This window comes from Phaenicophaeus curvirostris, unplaced genomic scaffold (assembly GCF_032191515.1).
Source record: "Phaenicophaeus curvirostris isolate KB17595 unplaced genomic scaffold, BPBGC_Pcur_1.0 scaffold_69, whole genome shotgun sequence".
NCBI classification, from domain to species: domain Eukaryota; kingdom Metazoa; phylum Chordata; class Aves; order Cuculiformes; family Cuculidae; genus Phaenicophaeus; species Phaenicophaeus curvirostris.
In genome coordinates, this window is record NW_027206691.1 from 739,094 (window position 1) to 759,464 (window position 20,371).

General features: G+C 58.3%; 3 protein-coding genes across 4 annotated transcripts; all 3 read left to right on the forward strand.

The window, feature by feature from the left end:
• The first annotated feature begins 1,317 nt into the window (after positions 1-1,317).
• LOC138734187 (ATP-dependent RNA helicase DDX25-like) lies at positions 1,318-12,621 on the forward strand. 2 transcript variants are annotated; one of them, XM_069881762.1, is made up of 11 exons: positions 1,318-1,359; positions 1,449-1,512; positions 6,413-6,548; positions 6,632-6,724; positions 6,827-6,929; positions 7,600-7,714; positions 8,078-8,255; positions 9,025-9,262; positions 9,723-9,885; positions 10,048-10,239; positions 11,938-12,621. In XM_069881762.1, exons 1-11 carry the CDS (start codon positions 1,330-1,332, stop codon positions 11,997-11,999), a joined length of 1,374 nt encoding a protein of 457 aa, XP_069737863.1. In that variant the 5' UTR covers positions 1,318-1,329; the 3' UTR covers positions 12,000-12,621. The 2 variants fall into 2 exon arrangements, with proteins under 2 accessions (XP_069737863.1, XP_069737864.1); XM_069881763.1 differs by lacking the exons at positions 1,318-1,359; positions 1,449-1,512 and adding an exon at positions 5,439-5,852.
• An 849-nt stretch (positions 12,622-13,470) lies between these two features.
• Positions 13,471-17,513, forward strand: LOC138734222 (V-set and immunoglobulin domain-containing protein 10-like 2). Its single transcript, XM_069881795.1, is given in 6 exon segments — positions 13,471-13,543; positions 13,594-14,034; positions 15,244-15,625; positions 15,755-16,050; positions 16,280-16,387; positions 16,390-17,513. Coding segments are annotated over 6 exon segments (2,289 nt in total). The 3' UTR covers positions 17,379-17,513.
• Positions 17,514-17,528: 15 nt separating this feature from the next.
• LOC138734223 (centriolar and ciliogenesis-associated protein HYLS1-like) lies at positions 17,529-18,786 on the forward strand. Its single transcript, XM_069881797.1, has one exon. It carries the CDS (start codon positions 17,983-17,985, stop codon positions 18,784-18,786), a length of 804 nt encoding a protein of 267 aa, XP_069737898.1. The 5' UTR covers positions 17,529-17,982.
• Positions 18,787-20,371: the final 1,585 nt, after the last annotated feature.

Sequence of the window (20,371 nt, forward strand, 5' to 3'; positions counted from 1 at the left end):
GTTCTGTCATGGTTTGGGGAGATCCCTCCCATGTTTTGCAGACCCTCACGGTGCTTGGGGCTCCTCCCAGTTTGGGGTGTTGCTCCTGATGTTTGAGGCTCTCTCCTGGGTCCTTCCCGGAGTTTGGGTGTCCCTTACGGAGGGGGAAATCCCTCCTGGTTTGGTTTGGCAGTCCTACCCAGTTTTAGGGGCTTCCTTCTGTATTAGGGGATACTATCATGGTTTGGGGACATCCCTCACAGGGTTAGGGTTCCCTCCTGGTATTTGGGGCTCCCTTCCAGGATTCACGGGGTCCTTCCTGGAGTTTGGGGCTCCTTCCCTGGTTTTCGGGTCCCCCCCTGGGATTCAGGGGGTCCTCCTGGGGGTTTGGGGCTGCCTCCTCATTGTTTGGGGAGATCCCTCCTGGTGTTTGGGGCTCCCTTCTAGGGTTTGGAGAGATCCCTCCCGGTTTGGGGACTCCCTCTTGGCTTTGGAGCCGCCTCCTGGGATGAGAGATGGATTCCTCCCAGCACTTGGTGGGCCCCTCCTGGGATTTGGGGGGCAGCTCCCAGGCTGGAGGGGAGGCTCCCTCCTGGGATTTGGGGGTCCTTTACAGGGTAGGGGGATCCCTGCTGATTTGGGGGTTCTGCAAATTTTCGGGACTCCTTCCCAGGTTTTAGGAATTTCTTACAGGGTGGGAAAGGCCCCTCTGGGGACGGAGCTGGATCCCTGCCCGCTGGGGCCCCTCCGGAGAGAAGAGCAACAAAGCTGGTGAAAGGGCTGGAGAACAGGCCTTATGAGAAGCGGCTGAGAGAGCTGGGGTTGTTTAGCCTGGAGAAGAGGAGGCTGAGGGGAGACCTCATTGCTCTCTACAACTACCTGAAAGGACGTTGTAGAGAGGAGGGTGCTGGCCTCTTCTCCCAAGTGACAGGGGACAGGACAAGAGGGAATGGCCTCAAGCTCCGCCAGGGGAGGTTTAGGCTAGACGTTAGGAAAAAATTCTTTACAGAAAGGGTCATTGGGCACTGTCAGAGGCTGCCCAGGGAGGTGGTTGAGTCACCTTCCCTGGAGCTGTTTAAGGGACGGGTGGACGAGGTGCTGAGGGACATGGTTCAGTGTTTGGTAGGAACGGTTGGACTCGGTGATCCGGTGGGTCTCTTCCAACCTGGTTATTCTGTGATTCTGTGATTCTGTGACCGGAAGTGACCTCCCGACCGGAACTGACCTTCCCGACCGGAAGTGACCGCCCCGAGCGGAAGTGACATCCCGACCGGAAGTGACCTCCCGAGCGGAAGTGACCTCCCGACCGGAAGTGACCGCCCCGACCGGGCCGCTCGGGGTCGCGGGGCGATGGCGGCGGAGCGAGGCGGGTGGTGGGAGGTGCGCGGCGGCCCGTGTTCCCTTGATCCCGTCCCCGCCCCGAGCCGCCCCCGCCCCCCGCCTCGTAACGCTCCGCTCTGTCCCCGCAGCGCCCCCAGCACCGGCGGGGATGGCGGGAGGAGCCGGAGGAGGAGGAGGAGGAGCAGAGGAGAGGTGAGGGGGGCAGTGCGGGCCGGGCTCAGCGCGGCCTCTGGCAGCGGGTGTGGCCGCGACTGTGCTGTCTGGCACTTCAGTTTCAGTAGAGCTGTGCTGGCACCTTCAGTTTCAGCAGAGGCTGGGGGATGATGTGGTTGGAGCAGCCCTGAGGACAAGGACTTGGGGTGCTGGGGGAGGAGAAGATCCACATGAGCCGGCAACGTGCACTCAGAGCCCCGAAACCAACCGTGCCCTGGGCTGCATCCAAAGCTGTGGGACCAGCCGGGCCAGGGAGGGGATTGTGCCCCTCTGCTCTGCTCTGCTCTGCTCTGGTGAGACCCAACCTGGAGCTCTGCGTCCAGTTCTGGAGTCCTCAGCACAGGAAAGACATGGAGCTGTTGGAGCAAGTCCAGAGGTGGCCACAGAGATGATCCAAGAACTGGAGCGCCTCTGCTATGAGGATGGGCTGAGAGACCTGAGGTTGTTAAGCCTGGAGAAGGCTCCAGTGAGACCTTAGAACAGCTTCCAGTGCTGAAAGGGGCTCCAGGAAAGGTGGGGAGGGGCTCTTGATCAGGGAGGGCAGGGGTAGGACAAGGGACAATGGCTTTAAATTGGAAGGGGGAAGATTTAGATTAGACATTAAGAGGAAATTCTTCATGCTGAGGGTGGGGAGGCCCTGGCCCAGGTTGTCCGTCTAAGTTATGGCTGCCCCATTCCTTGAAGTGTTCAAGGCCAGGTTGGATGGGGCTTTTCTCGCTAAGGGCGGGACACATGGGTCTCCTAGGGGGGCTAAAGCCCTTGCCAGAAACCTAGCCAAGCTCATAAATCGAGCTTTAAACTAGATGTGAAGGGGGAGGGGGTTGAGCCCAGGCTAGACAGGAATGAGCCTGGATGTGGGGAATTGGTGATTGGGAGAGGGTGCGCGGGCGAGGACCACCAGTACCTCACCGCACAAAAAGTGGGGGAGAACACACCTCGGGCTGTTAAAGGAGATGCAGGTACTCTGGTGTCAACTGATCCAGTTACCAGGCAGTTGGGAACGAACCCTGTTCCCTCTAGGAGGGCTGAAGGCTCGGCAGCTCAGCTGAAGTGCATTTACACCAATGCACGCAGCATGGGAAATAAGAAGGAAGAGCTGGAAGCTGTCGTAGGGCAAGGGGCCTATGATGTCGTTGCCATCACGGAAACGTGGTGGGACGACTCATATAACTGGAGTACGGCTATGGTGGGGTATAAGCTTTTCAGACGGGACAGGAAGGGTAGGAGAGGAGGTGGGGTAGCCCTCTTTGTAAGGGAGGACTTGGACATCACTGAGATGGATTGTGGAGATGAGGAGGTTGAGTGCCTGTGGGTCAAAATCAGAGGAGCCCACCAGAAGGTAGATTTTGTGATGGGAGTCTGTTACAGGCCACCCAACCAAGGAGAAGCAGCTGATGAGCTCTTCTATAAACAGCTGGGGTTAATCTCTAGATCGATGCCTCTCGTTCTGGTGGGAGACTTCAATCTGCCTGATATCTGCTGGGTGTACAACACAGCAGAAAGAAAGCAGTCTAGGAGGTTCCTGGAGTGCGTGGGAGATAACTTCCTTGCACAGTTGGTGAATGAACCAACCAGGGAAGGTGCCCTCCTGGACCTCCTGTTGGTGAACAGAGAAGGCCTTGTAGGGGATGTGGCGGTAGGTGGACGTCTAGGACTAAGCGACCATGAGATTATAAAATTTTCTGTTCTAGGTGAAGTGAAGAGGGTGGTTAGTAGGACAGTAGCATTAAATTTCCAGAGGGCAGACTTTGATCTCTTCAGCAGGCTGGTTGGTGAAGTCTCATGGGAGACAGTACTCCAGGGCAAGGGAGCCCAGGAGGGCTGGGAGCTCTTCAAAGGGGTGGTCCTAGCAGCTCAGGAGAAAGCCATCCCCGTGGTCCGGAAAAAAAGCCGGCAGGGGAGAAAGCCAGCTTGGTTGAATAGAGAGATCTTGAGGGATATCAAGAAGAAAAGAAATGTTTATGGCCTCTGGAAGAAGGGACAGGCCTCTTGGGTGGACTACAGGAGGGAAGTGAGATTGTGTAGGGAAAAAATCAGAAGGGCTAAGGCTCAGCTAGAAATTGGATTGGCCAAGTCAGTGAAAGATAACAAAAAATCTTTCTACAAATATATAAATAATAAAAGGCAGACTAGGGAGACCATACAGTCCCTATTGGACACAGAAGGGACAACAGTAACAGGGGATGAGGAAAAGGCTGAGGTACTTAATGCCTTCTTTGCCTCAGTCTTTAGTCGTAAGGAGGGTCGTTCCGCCTGTGTACTAACCCAGGAGCTAGAGGAGCATAATGAGGCTCCCATGATCCAAGAGGAGGTGGTCAGAGCCTTGCTAGCCCGACTGGACAGCCACAAGTCTATGGGGCCGGACGGGATTCACCCTAGGGTACTGAAGGAGCTGGCGGATGTGCTGGCCAAACCCCTTTCCATCATCTTCCAACAGTCCTGGAAGACTGGGGAAGTCCCACTGGACTGGAGGCTGGCTGATGTTGTGCCCATCTACAAAAAGGGCCGCAGGGAGGACCCAGGAAACTACAGGCCTGTCAGTCTGACCTCAGTGCCAGGGAAAGTCATGGAACAGGTGATCTTGAGTGCTATCATGAAGCACATGCAAGAGAACCGGGGGATCAGGCCCAGTCAACATGGGTTCACAAAAGGCAGGTCTTGCCAGACTAACCTGATCGCCTTCTATGACAAAGTGACCCGGCTACTGGATGAGGGAAAGGCTGTGGATGTGGTCTTCCTGGACTTCAGCAAAGCCTTTGACACAGTTTCTCACAGCGTTCTGCTTGAGAAACTGTCAGCCTCTGGCCTGGACAGGCGCACACTCTCCTGGGTGGAAAACTGGTTGGACGGCCGGGCCCAGAGAGTGGTGGGAAATGGAGTTAACTCCAGCTGGAGGCCAGTGACAAGTGGGGTTCCCCAGGGCTCAGTGCTGGGTCCAGCCCTGTTCAATGTCTTCATCAATGACCTGGATGAAGGCATCGAATGCACCCTTAGCAAGTTTGCGGACGACACTAAGCTGGGTGGAAGTGTCGATCTGCTGGAGGGTCGGGAGGCTCTGCAAAGGGATCTGAACAGGCTGGACCGCTGGGCAGAGTCCAATGGCATGAGGTTTAACAAGGCCAAATGCCGGGTCCTTCACTTGGGGCACAACAACCCTATGCAGTGCTACAGACTGGGAGAAGTCTGTCTAGAAAGCTGCCTGGAGGAGAGGGACCTGGGGGTGTTGGTTGACAGCCGACTGAATATGAGCCAGCAGTGGCCCAGGTGGCCAAGAAGGCCAATGGCATCTTGGCTTGTATCAGAAACGGCGTGACCAGCAGGTCCAGGGAGGTTCTTCTCCCTCTGGACTCGGCACTGGTGAGACCGCTCCTCGAATACTGTGTTCAGTTCTGGGCCCCTCACCACAAGAAGGATGTTGAGGCTCTGGAGAGAGTCCAGAGAAGAGCAACAAAGCTGGTGAAAGGGCTGGAGAACAGGCCTGATGAGGAGCGGCTGAGAGAGCTGGGGGTGTTTAGCCTGGAGAAGAGGAGGCTGAGGGGTGACCTCATTGCTCTCTACAACTACCTGAAAGGACGTTGTAGAGAGGAGGGTGCTGGCCTCTTCTCCCAAGTGACAGGGGACAGGACAAGAGGGAATGGCCTCAAGCTCCGCCAGGGGAGGTTTAGGCTAGACATTAGGAAAAAATTCTTTACAGAAAGGGTCATTGGGCACTGTCAGAGGCTGCCCAGGGAGGTGGTTGAGTCACCTTCCCTGGAGGTGTTTAAGGCACGGGTGGACGAGGTGCTGAGGGATATGGTTTAGTGTTTGGTAGGAACGGTTGGACTCGGTGATCCGGTGGGTCTCTTCCAACCTGGTTATTCTGTGATTCTGTGATTCTGTGAGCCCCCTGATGCAGAGGGAGGTGTCGCTGCCCATGACAAGGGGGCTGGAATGACGTGATCTTTAAGTCCCTTCCAACTCAAACCATTCTGTGACACCAGCTTGGGAGGAAGGGTCAGTCTGCTTGAGGGCAGGGAGGCTCTGCAGAGGGACCTGGCTAGGCTGGATCCATGGGCTGAGACCAATGGGATGAGGTTCAACAAGGCCAAGCGCTGGGTCCTGCACTTGGGATACAACAACCCTGTGCAGCTCCAGGCTTGGGGATGAGTGGCTGGAACGCTGCCCCATGGAAAAGGACCTGGGAGTGTTGGCTGACGGCGGCTGAACATGAGCCAGCAGTGGCCCAGGTGGCCAAGAAGGCCACCAGCATCCTGGCTTGGATCGGCCATGGGGTGGCCAGCAGGAGCAGGGCAGGGATCGTCCCCCTGGACTCGGTGCTGGTGAGTCTGCACCTCAAATCCTGGGTTCCGTTTTGGACCCAAGAAGGACATTGAGGGGCTGGAGTGTGTCTGGGGAAGGGTCTGGAGAACAGGAGGAGCTGAGGGACCTGGAGCTGTTGAATCTGGAGAAGCGGAGACTGAGGAGAGATTTCATTGTTCTCTGCAGCTCCTGGATAGGAGGTTGTAGTGAGGTGGATCCTGGGCTCGTCTCCCCAGTGACAGGTGGTGGGATGAGAGGAAATGGCCTCAAGTTGCACCAGGGCAGGTTTAGGCTGGGCATCAGGAAAAAATTCATCACTGAAAGGGTTCTCAGGACCTGGCAGATGCTGCTCAGGGAGGTGGTAGGGTCACCATCTCTGGTGGATTTAAAAGCCAGACAGATGAGGTGCACAGGGATGGTTCAGTAGAGGAGTGGGAGGGTTGGGATTGATGATCCCAAAGGTCTTTTCCAACCAAGTGATTCTATGATTGTGTGTGAGAATTGGAGAGGGAGAGAAGGGAAGAAGGAAGAGGAAGGGGAAATGGGTGCTCTTCTTCCTCACTGGTTCCTTCCTTTCCAGAGCACCCGGCAGAATCCTCCCTGCTGAACAAGCTGATCCGTATGTCCCTGGTGGAGTCGAGTCAGAAAGTGGAGATCCTGCAGCAGGACCCCAGCTCCCCGCTCTGTTCCATCAAATCCTTTGAGCAGCTGCCCCTGTAAGTCATGGCGGGTCAGGCGCGTACAGCAGGCGAGCAGCCGCCTCCACTCCTGACACGCCGTCCTATCCTCTGTCTTACAGGAAGGAGGAGCTTTTGCAGGGGATTTACATGGCAGGCTTCAACCGGCCATCCAAGATCCAGGAGCAGGCTCTGCCCATCATGCTGGCGTATCCGTGAGTAGCCACGCTGCGTTGGTGGGCCCTGGGTTCCTCGAGGCATCCCCAGCCTCGTGACACCCGCCCCTTGTGCACCACTAAGCAGTCTTTGCCTTGCAGGCCCCAAAATCTGATTGCCCAGAGCCAGTCAGGGACAGGGAAAACAGCAGCTTTTGTCTTGGCCATGTTGAGCAGAGTTAGTGCCGCCGAGAAATACCCACAGGTAACACAGGAGAGGGAGAGCTGAGGCAGGAGGGCTTTGCTGGAGCCCGTGAGGTGCTGTTAAGGGCAGAGCTCTGGTTTGTGTCCCTGTCCCTCTGTGATCCCGTCTGCTGGAGGGGATAGTGAAGCCCCAGGGCATTCGCAGCAGCAGGAAGGGCAGAAGGGAGGTGGTGCCCGCCCGAGGCAGGTGCTCACACTTGCTGGCAGTGGATTAAGCCAGGCTTTAGAGAGCCTGGAATTTAAACGCTGAAAATCAGGCGCAGAGGTGCTGGCTTTCTGGTGGCTCCAGCAGCCCCACGAGCCCTGGTCACCTCTGCCCACAGAATCAACTCTGCCAGCTGCGATTTAAAGTCTCTCATCTCAAGTACAGGGGGTGATTTAAACACTTGCTTTAAATCTGGATGCGGAAACCAGTGTCACCGAGCTTCCAGAGACATATTCCCTCAAAAGCAGCTACGGTGACTTCTTTCTGCCCACACCCCTTCAGCTGTGCTGTGTTCCCAGCTCCTCAGCTTCCCCTGTGCTCTGGAGTGACTTGAGCAGCCTGGGATCTTCTCGTGCTCTTCCTGCCCTGTCAAAATCCCTTGTCGTCTGCCTGGTGTTCCCCGTCCTGGGAGCACCCTCGGCTTTCCGACGAGGCGTTTCTTGCCTGACAGTTCTCTCCCTCAAAGTGCCTCTGCTTGGCTCCCACCTACGAGCTGGCCCTGCAGACTGGGAATGTGGTTGAGACCATCGGGAAGTTCTGCGCCGACATCAAGGTTGCCTATGCTGTCCAAGGAAACAGAGGTGAGTCCGGTCCTGCCAAGCACGATCATGGAAGTGTCCTGTGAGTACAGGGATCTTCTCGGAACCTTGAGCTACCAGAAGCTGCACAGACCTCCGTGCAGCCAATAAAACTCTGTCTGTATTCCCCGCTCCTGCTAAGGAGTCTATTTTGCGATTGCTGGCTGCTTCCAGAGTCCCCCCTGCACACGTGGGGCTGGTTTCTACCTCCCCAAGGCTGTAGGGAAGCGTCAGCCCTGATTGTGGTTAAAAGCTCCAGCTCCACTTTGCGATGGCCCCCCTCAAAGGCCAGAATCTGAGATGAACAAGTGAAAAATGCGCTGGTGTTGGTTGGAGGTGGTGGGCTGCCATTTCCTGCTCTGGCAGTTCCTCAGGGCGTGGCGCTGGAGGAGCAAATCGTCATCGGGACGCCAGGGACAATGCTGGACTGGTGTTTCAAACGTGGCCTCGTAGACGTGAAGAAGATCAAGGTGTTCGTGCTGGATGAAGCTGACATCATGATCGACATGCAGGGCCTCTCCTGCCAGAGCATTCGCATTCAGAAGTGAGTGATCATAGAATCGCTTGATTGGAAAAGACCTTTGAAATCACTGTGTCCAACCATCCCTGTCCATTACTAAACCAGATCCCTGAGCACCTCATGTGCCCGGCTTTTAAACCCCTCCAGGGATGGGGACTCGGCCACCTCCATGGGCAGCCTCTGCCAGCGCCCCAGAACCCTTTTGACGGAAACATTTTTCCCAATACCCAGGCTAAATCTGCTCTGGCGCAATTTTAGGCCATTTCCTTTCTTCCAGTCACCTGTCCCCTGGGAGAAGAGCCCAGTACCCACCTCACCACAACCTCCTTTCAGGGAGCTGTGATTTATAAGGTCTCCCCTCAGCCTTCTTTTCTCCAGGCTAAACAACCCGAAGCCCCTCAGCTGCTCCTCGTAACCCTTGTTCTCCAGCCCCTTCCCCATCGTCCTGATGGCTGGCATCCTGCTTCCCTGGCCTTTCCCCCTCTTTGCTTAGCTTTGAGTGAATTGGTCTCCAAAGGACCTGAATGCGCAGCAAAAGAGAGTCCCTGTGATGCTGAAGATGCATCCAGGGAAAGGTGAGCCCAGGGACCCGGCTTTCTGTAAAACCGTATCTGTGAAACACACAGGAAGACTTTTATTTCGCTTACCTTTACTCTGCCCAGTTACAGCCCTTGGATTGGTTTCTCTTGAAGGCAACACAAAATCAACTGAAATGAGCTTTTATCTCTCTGAGCGAGCAGATCTGGGCAGCTGTGGCTCCTCTGGGCTGACCAGTCCTTTTTCCCTGCTCCAGGGCTCTCCCCAAGGACTGCCAGATGTTGCTGTTTTCCGCCACCTTCAAGGAAGCCGTGCGAGCGTTCGCCATGCGGATTGTATCCAATGCCATCGTGATAAAGCTGCGTGAGGATGAGCTTACCCTGAGCAACATCAGGCAGTACTTCTTTATATGCGAGAGCCAGGAGGAGAAGTACAGAGCCCTCTGCAACATCTACGGCTGCGTCACCATCGGCCAGGCTGTTGTCTTCTGCCAGGTAACGCAGCTCCGCCTGCCTGGGGACAGCACTGGGTTTGCAGTCAGTGACAACAGGAATGGTTCCTTTTCCAGTATGCACGTGGAGGGCTTTTCCCCAGATCCTCAAAATCATGGAGCAGAGCCCAGGGAGGGATGGGGAACGCGTTGCCAGCACTGAAAGGACAGTGATATGGCAAAGGCAGCTTTTAAAAGCATCTCTCCTACCAGCTGGGACTGCCTTTGCCGGGCTTCCACGGTCACCAGAACACCCTGTTTTTCCTTGCCCTTTGTGACAGAAGCTTCCTGCTTGTTTTCATTGTTTTGATCTTGTTTTGCGGTGTTAAAAAGCACCAGGAGGTCCCTCGAAAGGAGCAGGAGACTCAAAACAGGGGGAAATAGCAGTGAAGGGTTGGCTGGGAGGGAGCAGAGCGGTGGGAGGGCTGCTGCGGAACCTCAGCCTGCCTCTCGCCACACCTCAGACTCGGAGGAGTGCGAGCTGGCTGGCGGCGGAGATGAGCCAGGACGGGCACCAAGTGGCGATGCTGACAGCGGAGCTGACGGTGCCGCAGCGGGCCAACATCACCCAGCGCTTCCGCGAAGGAAAGGAGAAGGTCCTCATTGTCACCAATGTCTGCGCCAGAGGTACCTCTGGAAAACCCAGTGCCCCTTGCAATTCCGAAGGGGGTGAAACACACCTCCTGGCATCTGCTGCTTCTGGTGGCAGCATGGCTTAAGGCAGGGATCCTACGGGATATGTTGGGCCCAGGGAGCCTTTCCCGCAGCCCTGATCTCACTGTTTCTCAGGGATCGATGTGCAGCAAGTCACCATCGTGGTGAACTTCAGCCTCCCCACCTCTCGGAGAAGAAACGAGCCAGATTTTGAGACCTATCTCCACCGCATCGGGCGAACTGGACGCTTTGGGAAGAAGGGCATCGCCTTCAGCATGGTGGAAAGCTGTAACGTGGGGCTTGTGCACAAGATAGAGGAGTATTTCCGTAAGCATTCACGTGTATCTGCCTCGCTGGGATAGGTTCTGGGACTGGTGATCTCCCTTCAGCTCATTTCCCGTCTGCAAAGGGACCTTATTGGGCTGCTCTTCTCCCTGGGCGTGTCTTACTCGGCACAGGCACCAGGTGGAGCCTCCCTTCTGTCCCCCTTGCCCTTTGAGGGGGTTTTTATCCATAGCAGACGTTTTCAGAGAAACAGAATCACAGAATGTCCTTAGTGGGAGGGGACCCCCAAGTCTCATCAAGTCCAACTCCTGTCCCTGCACAGGACAACCCCACAATTCACACTGTGGGGCTGGGGGCGTTGGCCAAACACTTCTGGAATATTGTCAGCCTTGGGACTGCTTCCCTGGGAGCTGTTCCTGCGCTCCACCACCCTCTGGGGGAAGAACCTTTTCCCAATGTCCAACCTAACCCTGCCCTGGCATCTTCATGCCATGCCCTCATGTCCAGAGGGAAGAGCTCAGTGCCTGCTCCTCCTCCTCCCCATTGAGGAAGCTGCATAGCGCGATGAGGTTTCTCTTCAGTCTCATCTTTTCCAGGCTGATCAGACCAAGGGACTTCAGCCACTTCTCATACACTTCCCCTCTAAACTCTTAAACTCTGTGCCCTCCTCTGGACACTCCAGCAGCTTTAGATCCTTTTTATCCTGTGGCTCCCAAACTGTCCCCGGTGCTCAAGGTGGGGCCCCAGTGCGGAGCAGAGCGGGACAATCCCCTCCCTCGCTTGGCGAGCGATGCCGTGCTGGATGCACCCAGGACGTGGTTGGCTGCCAGGTCACTGCTACCTCGTGGCCGACTTGCCATGGACCAGAACCCCCTGATCCCTTTCTGCAGGGCTGCTCTCCAGCCTCGCGCTCCCCGGGCTGTCCGTCCATCCGTGTCCCAGGGGCAGAACAAGGCCCTCGCCCCAGTTAAACTCCCTGCGGTCGTGATTGCCCATCTCTCCCGTTTGTCCGATCCCTCTGCGGGGCCTCTCTGCTCTCTGGGGTGTCAGCAGCTCACCCACTTCCATGACATCCCCAAACTGAGTTATTAAAGCTTCCAGTCCCGCATCCAGGTAATTTCTGAGAATGCTGAGGAGCGCTGGCCCTGGGATGAACCCCGCGGAATGCCACTAGGGACTGGTCGCCAGCCTGATGTGACCGCAGTCACTGTGACGCTTTGATCCAGCCCCTCAGCCCGTTCTCCCCACCCAGCACTGTGTGTCCAGCTGGCCACTGGGCCGTTTGTTCAGTAGCCTGAGACTTTGTGTGTGACTTGCCAGGGCCTTCACAGGCCCTGTCCTCCCCTGAACCTCCCCTGTCCTGCATCGGTTTGGAGGTGGGAGGAGAGGGTGGGAGCGGCTTTGGAAACCGATTGGGACATGCTGCTTCTGGCTTGGGACCTCTCACTTTCGGGCAAGGTGCTTCTGGCTTAGGGCTCCTCTCTCGGACACGCTGCTTCTGGTTTGGGGCACTTCTTGCTTTCAGAGTCCAGGCCACTGCACTCCCTCACTTGGCACTGTGCCTTCTCCCAGTTTCCTTGGCTGTTGCTTGAGGGCCGTGGACTGGAAATCCCACCCACACAGGAGCGTTCCCACCCATGCCTGTGCACGCAAGCGGCACAAATGCCAGCTCACCGGCGGCCGGGCTTTGGTTTTACCAGCTCGTGCCCAACACTGGCAATTTTTGTTTCCTTCCTACAGAGACCAAGATCAAGGAGCTGGACCCAGATGACATGGATGAGCTCGAGAGGCTGGAAAACTGAGTGAGGACCAGGGGTGTGCTGCCCCCCCGTCCCAGTTTTGGTTCAGGAACAGAAGGAAAAGTTACAGGGGAAGATGTTCCAGTTCTCTTAAGAGTTTCCCCACATAGTTTGGTTTTGTTGAGATGCTGGGAGGAGGCAGGGGAGCCCTCACTCAGCCCCAGCGGTTCTTGTCCCTGGTTTTGTTCTGGTTCTGTGGCCGAGGTTTTCAGAGCCCTGGCTCTGCAGGGTGGGAGGAATCCCCATGGCGCTCGGCTTGGGGTGATGCTCCTCAGCGGCACCTCTGGATGCGCTCAGAGTGGTCAGGAAACGGGGAAGCAGCAGGAGCTGGCTCCAGAACTCCGCTGCTTGTCTCCAGGCAGCAGCGACAGGTACCTTTCTGCCACAAAAACCTGGAGAAAAAGCTCAGAAAGAAAGAATGGGGAGGAAAGCGGAGTTGTTAGAAAACGGAATAACGGGCTCTCGCTAGGTGGCGGCAGGAGCTGCTGTCGCGGAGCCCGAGTGGAGCAGTTTGGGGACTGGAAGAGCCGGGAGCTCGTGGGCTGCTGGGCAGGGGTCAGGGGTTGTCCCTTCGCTGTCACCAAGCCTGTCTCTAACAGAATGGAATTAAATCCTTCCTAGGGTGGTGGTGTTCCTCCTGTGCAACAGGAATTTGGAATTTATCCCTACGCTCAGTGCAGACGTGTTTTTATTGGCTCCAAGCGTTGACGGTTGTGTCCTTAGCCACCAACATCCCCTGCTCCCCTTGCTTCAGCTTTCCCAGTTGCTTTACAAACCTGACCTGTCCAGGCAGAAACTGTGCCCGGAGCCGTCTGGCAGCAGCTCGGGGAGCAAAGCCTCAGCTGGCTCTGTAGCCCCCCCGGCCCGGCTTTACCCCACAGTGGGCGTTCGATCCCCAAACCTCTTTGCAGGCAGCCTCACACTCTTGGTTTGCTCCGGATGAGCCCCTTCCTCAGTGGACACAGGCTCTGGGGGTGGGATCTGGCCCGCAGACTCCTCTGGTTGGGGCGCTCCCCCTGCATTGTGTTACAGCCTGGCTGCCCCCATGAATGTTTTATGGGCTGGGGCTGCTGTGGAGAGGGAGATGAAATATCAAACCCCGCTTGCCGCCCGGCTTCCCCAGCTCCCAGACCCCGCATGCTCCGCCACGGGGCTGTGGGAGCCTATTTTCCCTTCCTTTGGCCATAAAACAGAGGCTGGGGGGGTGAGTGTGGGACAGGGATCAATCCCCACCCCTGGGGGATGGAGGCGATGCTGCCGCTCCTTGAGCGAGCGCGCCTGTCCTCAGCCCTGAGATTGCAGGGACCGAGGCCGGTGGCAGCACCAGGTTCCTTCCAGCCCGCACGAGCAGGCTGATAAATAATTAACGGTTAATCAGGGCAGGGCTTAATTCCCCAGGGGAAACCAGAGAAGAGGTTGGCGCGGAGAGCGCAGCCCTGCTTCGCCATCGCTCCGTGCTGCTGGACATGGCGCCATGGCACGAGGCTGGGCAGCGCCGCACTGGAGGGGACCGTGGGCGCTGTGGCTGCTGCCGGTGCTGGCAGGGGGTGAGCAGAGCCCCCGAGCCCCGGCTGCCCGGGCGCAAGCGGGCCCTGACCCCGCTGCCCCCCGGCAGGGCAGCCGCTGGCGGCCGGAGAGGCGGGCTACGAGGAGTGGGCAGTGACGGGGGTTCAGGGCCGTGCGGTGGAGCTGAGCTGCGGGCGTGTGGCGGCGGCACCGCCGGCTGTCGTCTTCTGGAGTTTCGTGGCGGAGCCGGAGGGCTCAGGGCCGCCGCGGGCAGTGGCCGTGGGCTCAGGCAGAGAGGTGTCAGTGGCCCCCGGCGCGGGGACGCTGGGCAGGGTGACCCTGCGCAACGGGACGCTGGAGCTGCGGGAGCTGCGGGCGGGCGCCCAGGGGCGATTCCTCTGCCAGGGGCTCTTCCCGGAGCGTGGGCGACTCCACGTTGGCTACGCCGCTGTCCTCTTGCGCGTCTTGGGTAAGCACTGGCCGATGGCCACCGTCGCGTTCCCGGGGATGCCTGCGCTTGCCCGTGAGCCCTAGAGTCTTTCACAGGCCAGCAGTGTGTGCTGCTGGCCACTGAAGAGCCTGCTAGCCCATGGGAGTCTTCCACTGGCCAGTGTAGCGTGCTCCTGGCCAATGAAGAGCTCAGTAGCCACTGAAGGGCCCCACTACTCACTGAAGCGCGCCACTAGCCAGTGTAGAGCTCTGCTAGCCAACACAGCGGCCTGCAGCCAGTGCAACACTCCACTAAGCAGGAAAGCACCCCATTAGCCAACGTGGCACCCCACGAGCCAACGTAGTGCTGTGCTAGCCAACAGCATCACACTAGCCAACGTAGCAGCCAAGCCAATGTAGCACTGGGCTAGCCAACACGGCAGCACACTAGCCGACATAGCATTCCACTAGCTGAAGTAGCTCACCATTAGCCAGCGAAGGGCCCCATAAGCCAAAGCAGAGCCTTGCTGCCCGGCAAAGCACCCCACTAGCCATCGTAGCGTCCTGCTAGCCAGCACCATCTCCTTGCCCTGGCCAATCCAGCATCCCAGTAGCCCCTAAGCGGTCACATTAGCCTGTCTGTGGCTGCTCTAGCTACTCCCCACGCCCACAGCCAGGACACCCCCTCATTAGCCCATAGACATTCTAACAAAGCTGGTGAGGGGGCTGGAGAACAGGCCTTATGAGGAACGGCTGAGAGAGCTGGGGGTGTTTATCCTGGAGAAGAGGAGGCTGAGAGGAGACCTCGTTGCTCTCTACAACTACCTGAAAGGAGGTTGTGGAGAGGAGTGTGCTGGCCTTTTCTCCCAAGTGGCAGGGGACAGGACGAGAGGGAATGGCCTCAAGCTCCGCCAGGGGAGGTTTAGGCTGGACATTAGGAAAAATTTTTCATGGAAAGGGTCATTGGGCACTGGCAGAGGCTGCCCAGGGAGGGGGTTGAGTCACCTTCCCTGGAGGTGGTTAAGGGACAGGTGGATGAGGTGCTGAGGGACATGGGTTAGTGATTGATGGGAATGGTTGGACTCGATGATCCGGTGGGTCTTTTCCAACCTGGTGATTCTATGATTCACTAGCCATCCTGCTTGCTGCCATAGCACATCACTAGCCAATACAGCCACCAGGCCAGCATGGTGTGTCCATGGCCACCATGCCCTACGGCACCATGGTGCCTCCACGCCCACCACCCACCCCGGGACGTCCATGGCCACCACGGTGATGTTCACAGCCACGATGGTGCACGTTTTCTAAGGAGACTTCCCAGCCTGGTTCCCCACCAGAGGGAGGATGCCCCAGGTGTGGCTGTGTCCCCTCTCTGGGGATGTCCCGATGACTGAGGGTCCCCATGTCACCGCAGATGGCCCCGACGAGCCAGCCATCAGCGTGGAGCCCTTCTCCCCTGAACAGGGGGGCTTCTCGGCGGGCGAGAGGGAGGACGTGGTGCTGAGCTGCCTGGCTCCCTCCAACCCCCCTAGTCGCTACGTCTGGCTCCACAACAGCTCCCAGGTCCACACCGGCCAGACCTACGCCATCTCTGCCATCACTCGCGCCCAGGCGGGCACCTACACCTGCCTGGCCGAGAATACCCACCTCCAAACCCGCACCCAGGCCACCACCGTCCTCACCGTCTACTGTAAGTAACCCTGGAACAGGGGCGGCCCCACGGGTGCCCCTGGGGCGAGATAGACCAAGGCAGCTTCTGGTGAGGATGTAGGTGTGAAGGGCAATGTGGGAGGAGGGTAACAGCCCGGCGTCCCCCAGCTCTGATGGTCTCCTGCAGATCCACCACCCGGCAGCCCCACCTGCTCTGCCCTGGCCACCGGTGACCTGCGGGACGTGGCCCTGCGGTGCCGCTGGCCGGGGGGCTTCCCCCTGGCACGGCTGCGCTGGGTGGGCCCCTGGCCTCCCGTGAAGGAGGATGAGGACGAGGTGGCATCAGGGTCGAGTCTTTCCATGGCCACCAGCATCCAGCCAGGGGCGGCCACCAGGAACGGCAGCTCCTTCTCCTGCCTGGCCTCCCACCCCGCGCTGCCACGGGGGGCTACGTGCGGGACCACCCTGTGTGAGTGCCCGTGGGTCGTGTCCCCGCGGAGAAAAACCCTTTGTGACGCCCCGGTTGGTGGAGCCGCCGTGACCCTGTGCCGCGGCCACCCCGAGGGACGCGTGGCCGGGCGCTCATCACCCCAGGCGACCCCAAGCTGGGGGTGCCCGTGGCACAGTCGCCCGGGGTGGCTGTCACCCTTTTGGGGGACGCTTTGGCATCCCCGCCCTGATGCCTCTCCGTCCCACAGGGGTCCCAGCCGACGGCCCCTCCTGCGCGGTGGCGGTCACCAAGGGTAACGAGTACGTGACGCTGCGGTGCCGGTGGGAGGGGGGGACGCCGCCAGTCACCCTGCGCTGGGGGACCCCTCGCCCTCCACTGCCGTCCTGGTGCTGAGCACCCACAGCGGCTTGCGGGGCCGGGATTTTGTCTGCGCGGCCGCCCACCCGCTACGGGCCAACGGCGCCGAGTGCCGCCTCCGGCTGGGTAAGCCGGATTCGAAGCGGGCGTCCCCTCCTTGGGCCACGGTGACACAGGGGGGTCACAGGTCTCCGTGGCTCCGTGCCTCTCGCCGCACAGACGTCCCCAAGCTGGAGGCGGAGAGGAGCGAGGTGGCGGTGCTGGAGGGCGGCGAGGCGCAGTTGGCGTGCCGGTGGCAAGGCAGCGGCACTGACCTCGGAGCCACCGTGGCTTGGTATGACCCCAGGGAGCGGGAGGTGACGTCGGGGTCGGCCAAGTACCAGCTGGAGCGGGGAGAAGCGTGGCTCAACCTCACCATCTGGGAGGCCGAGTGGCCGGGGGACAGCGGGATCTACCGCTGCACCGCAGCCAACGCCGTAGGCACTGCCAGCCTCCCCATCCGCCTCCGCGTGGATCGTGAGTCCTGGGAAGCAGGGGTGGGGGGGTGGTCCTCGAGGTGGGTTTGGGGGATTCAGCCGCTCTTGCCGGGCGTTGTCCCCGCAGGGTACCCGGCCCCCCCCAACGTCACCATCAGCAAGCTGCGGTACACGCGGGCGCGCACCGAGGTGCGGCTGGAGTGGCGGACGCAAGGTGCTGGCAACCTCACTGGCTTCGTGGTGCAGCGGCGCCGAGCCAAGAAACATCCCCGGCGGGTGCTGGGCCCCTGGGAAACGGCCGCCGGTGACATCGAGCCCCACTCCCGTGACCGGCGCCTGGGGGGGCTGGACCCAGCCGTGATCTATGCCTTCCGTGTCCTGGCTGTCAACCACAGAGAGCCATCGCGGAGCCCTTTCCATTTTCACACCGTGCTCAGCCAGCATCAACACTCCAGAGAGCGCGTGAACGGCTGCCGTTCATCCCGCCGCACCATCTGCTCCAGTGTTTCATAACGGCACCCTGCAAACTTGTGGTTTTTCAAACCCGCTTTGCAGCACAAAGTATTCTTAGGCCTGTGGAGCAAGTGGAAACTATGTCCGGATCCCCTTTCACAGCAGGGCTTGAGGTTTACTGTAACCAGACTCAAACAGCCCTCAGGCTACCGTAGACAACACCTAAAAGTACCGACTGAGCCTTTTCCTTCTCGGAGGCAGGAAAACGCCCTCTTGGATGCCCCTGGGTTAAATCGGGACCAGATACTACCATGTTTATAAAAGAACAAGGGAAGCCTGATCTGTGAAGGTCCCTTCCAACCCAAAGCATTCTATGATTCCGACACCGTTATGACTGCTCGGCGCTCACAGGTTGGGCTGAACCTGTCCTGTCTTTGTCCATTATCCCCTTCATACTTTGTGTAATTCAAGCAGGAATTTGGGGGCTGCTTTACAGCTGTGCTGTGCTTCCATCTGCTGTAGGGAAAGGGCCTTTCGCTGGCAGCGGGAGGTTTGGAATTGCAGCCAGCATTCCCAGGGCCCCAGAGACCAACCACCACCTAAATTGCACCCCTGACCCCCAGGCACTGAGGGTCCAAGCCCTTGATCTCTTCAGCCAGCTTAAATGTGCCACGATAAATTAACTGCAGTTTATTTTTTGCAGGATCCACCCAGTCTGGCAGAAACTAAGGAGATGTGGGGACCGGAGCGGTGTATCTGGGTCACTCCGGCAGCTGAGGAGCAAGCACAGCCCAACGATGATCTCTATGCCCAGGCCTCTCTCGGTCTAGGGGTGCAATCAACCCTTCTGGCATTTCCTGAGGATCAGAGGGGAAGCAGGAGGATGGTCATGAAAAGAAAGGTGCTGAGGCACAGACCTGATGGAGGAGTGGAGGTCTTTGACGAGTCGGGGAGCAGCACCAACACCCGGAGCCTGAGGCAGAAGATGCTTCATCATAGGCCAAGCCCAGAAGACAGCATCTCTGAGGGGGAAATAGAGTCAAGCAACACCTCCCATCCCTGGTGGCCCCGCAGGGACAGCCCCTGCTTTCTCCCTGCGGATTTGGGGAGCCAGAGCTCTCGTGATTCTCATTACAGAGCTGCAGCAGAACAACCCAAGTCCTTCATTCCTCCGCGGTTCGAGCTGCTGGGCCGTAACCGGGGGAAAACTGACTGCGTGGCCAAATATTTTGAATATAAACGAGATTGGGAGAAATTTGGAATCCCAGGGGAGGATCGGTGGAAAGAAGTGCGCTGGGGCATCCGGGAGAAGATGCTCTGTGAGCCCGAGCTGCCCCACCGTCCGCAGCACCTCCCCATCCCCAACAACTACACCGTGCCCACGGAGAAGAAGAGAGCTGCCCTGTGCTGGAAGGTGCGCTGGGACCTGGCCAGGGGCCTCCTGCCGGAGAAAACCACTCCCTGGTAGCACCTCGAGCCCTGCTCCTTGCCTGTGAGCCGGGAACTGAGCACCAGCTGCTTTTATCCGCCTCAAAGTCCTCGATAATTTCTAAAAATCCCGTGTTTTGCATTTCAAGTGGGCTAAGTCCTACTATTCAAACTTTTTCCAGCACTTCAGAAAAGTGGGCTGGGTGGAGAACCCAGTTCCCCCGTTGCATCCTGTGATGCTGCTTCCCGAGCTCTGACTGGAAGCTCTGAGAAGCTGGCACCAAGAACCCCACGGCCTGCAGGACCCTTTGGATATCGCAGGAACAAGACTGCAGGGAGCCTGGGGATTTGGGGCAGGGAACAGACCCTGCATGAGACACCAAGGTTGTTACATCTGTGATGCCTCAGGAATTCCTTTAATAAAGTGTGTGAAAAGACTTATGGTCTGTGGGCTATTTTATAGAATCATGGAATGGCTTGAGTTTGAAGGGACCTTAAAGAACATCCAACCTGGCCTTGAACCCCTCCAGGGATGGGGCAGCCACCCCTGCTCTGGGCAACCTGGGCCAGGGCCTCCCCACCCTCAGAGTGAAGAATTTCTTCCTAAGGTCTAATCTAAATCTTCCCCCTTCCAATTTAAAACTGTTCCCCCTTGTCCTATCCCGGCACTCCCTGATTAAAAGCCCCTCCCCAGCTTTCCTTGAGTCCCTTTCAGTACTGGAAGCTACTCTAAGGTGTCCTAGGAGCCTTCTCCAGGCTGAACAACCCCCACTCTGTCAGCCTGCCTCATAGCAGAGGTGCTCCAGGCCTTGGATCATCTCTGTGGACCTCCAGGAGTTGGGGGTTCCTCACAGGGTCGGGGGTCTCTCCTGGGATGAGATGTGGATTCCTCCTAGGTGTCGAGAGCTCCCTCCCGGCATCTGGGGATCCCTTATAGGGTGGGGTGGGGGGAATCCCTCCCTGTTTGCATGCTCTGCCCAGTTTTGGAGGCCTCATCCAGGTTTAGGGGGTCCCATCACAATTTGGGGAGATCCCTCCTCATGTTTGGGGCCCCTCCTGGGATGCAGGGTTCTGTCATGGTTTGGGGTGATGCTTCCCAGTATTTGGGGCTCCCTCACAGGTTTTGGGGTCCTTCCCACAGCTTCAGGCTCCCTCCTGGCATCTAGGGCTCCCTCTCAGGATCCAGAGGGTCTGTCCTGGGATTTGGAGGATCCCTCCTGAATCGAGGGTCCTGCCCAGTTTTGGAGGCTCAATCCTGCGTTAGGGGGTTCTGTCATGGTTTGGGGAGATCCCTCCCATGTTTTGCAGACCCTCACGGTGCTTGGGGCTCCTCCCAGTTTGGGGTGTTGCTCCTGATGTTTGAGGCTCTCTCCTGGGTCCTTCCCGGAGTTTGGGTGTCCCTTACGGAGGGGGAAATCCCTCCTGGTTTGGTTTGGCAGTCCTACCCAGTTTTAGGGGCTTCCTTCTGTATTAGGGGATACTATCATGGTTTGGGGACATCCCTCACAGGGTTAGGGTTCCCTCCTGGTATTTGGGGCTCCCTTCCAGGATTCACGGGGTCCTTCCTGGAGTTTGGGGCTCCTTCCCTGGTTTTCGGGACCCCCCTGGGATTCAGGGGGTCCTCC

What these genes read in the sequence shown, in the direction of transcription:
- LOC138734187 (XM_069881762.1), top strand. Translation starts at nt 1,330, where the DNA reads ATGGCGGCGGAGCGAGGCGGGTGGTGGGAG. An exon ending in CCGCCGAGAAATACCCACAG is followed by an intron (nt 6,930 to 7,599) that starts GTAACACAGGAG and finishes TCTCCCTCAAAG; the next exon opens with TGCCTCTGCTTGGCTCCCAC. An exon ending in AGGCTGTTGTCTTCTGCCAG is followed by an intron (nt 9,263 to 9,722) that starts GTAACGCAGCTC and finishes GCCACACCTCAG; the next exon opens with ACTCGGAGGAGTGCGAGCTG.
- LOC138734223 (XM_069881797.1), top strand. Translation starts at nt 17,983, where the DNA reads ATGTGCCACGATAAATTAACTGCAGTTTATTTTTTGCAGGATCCACCC.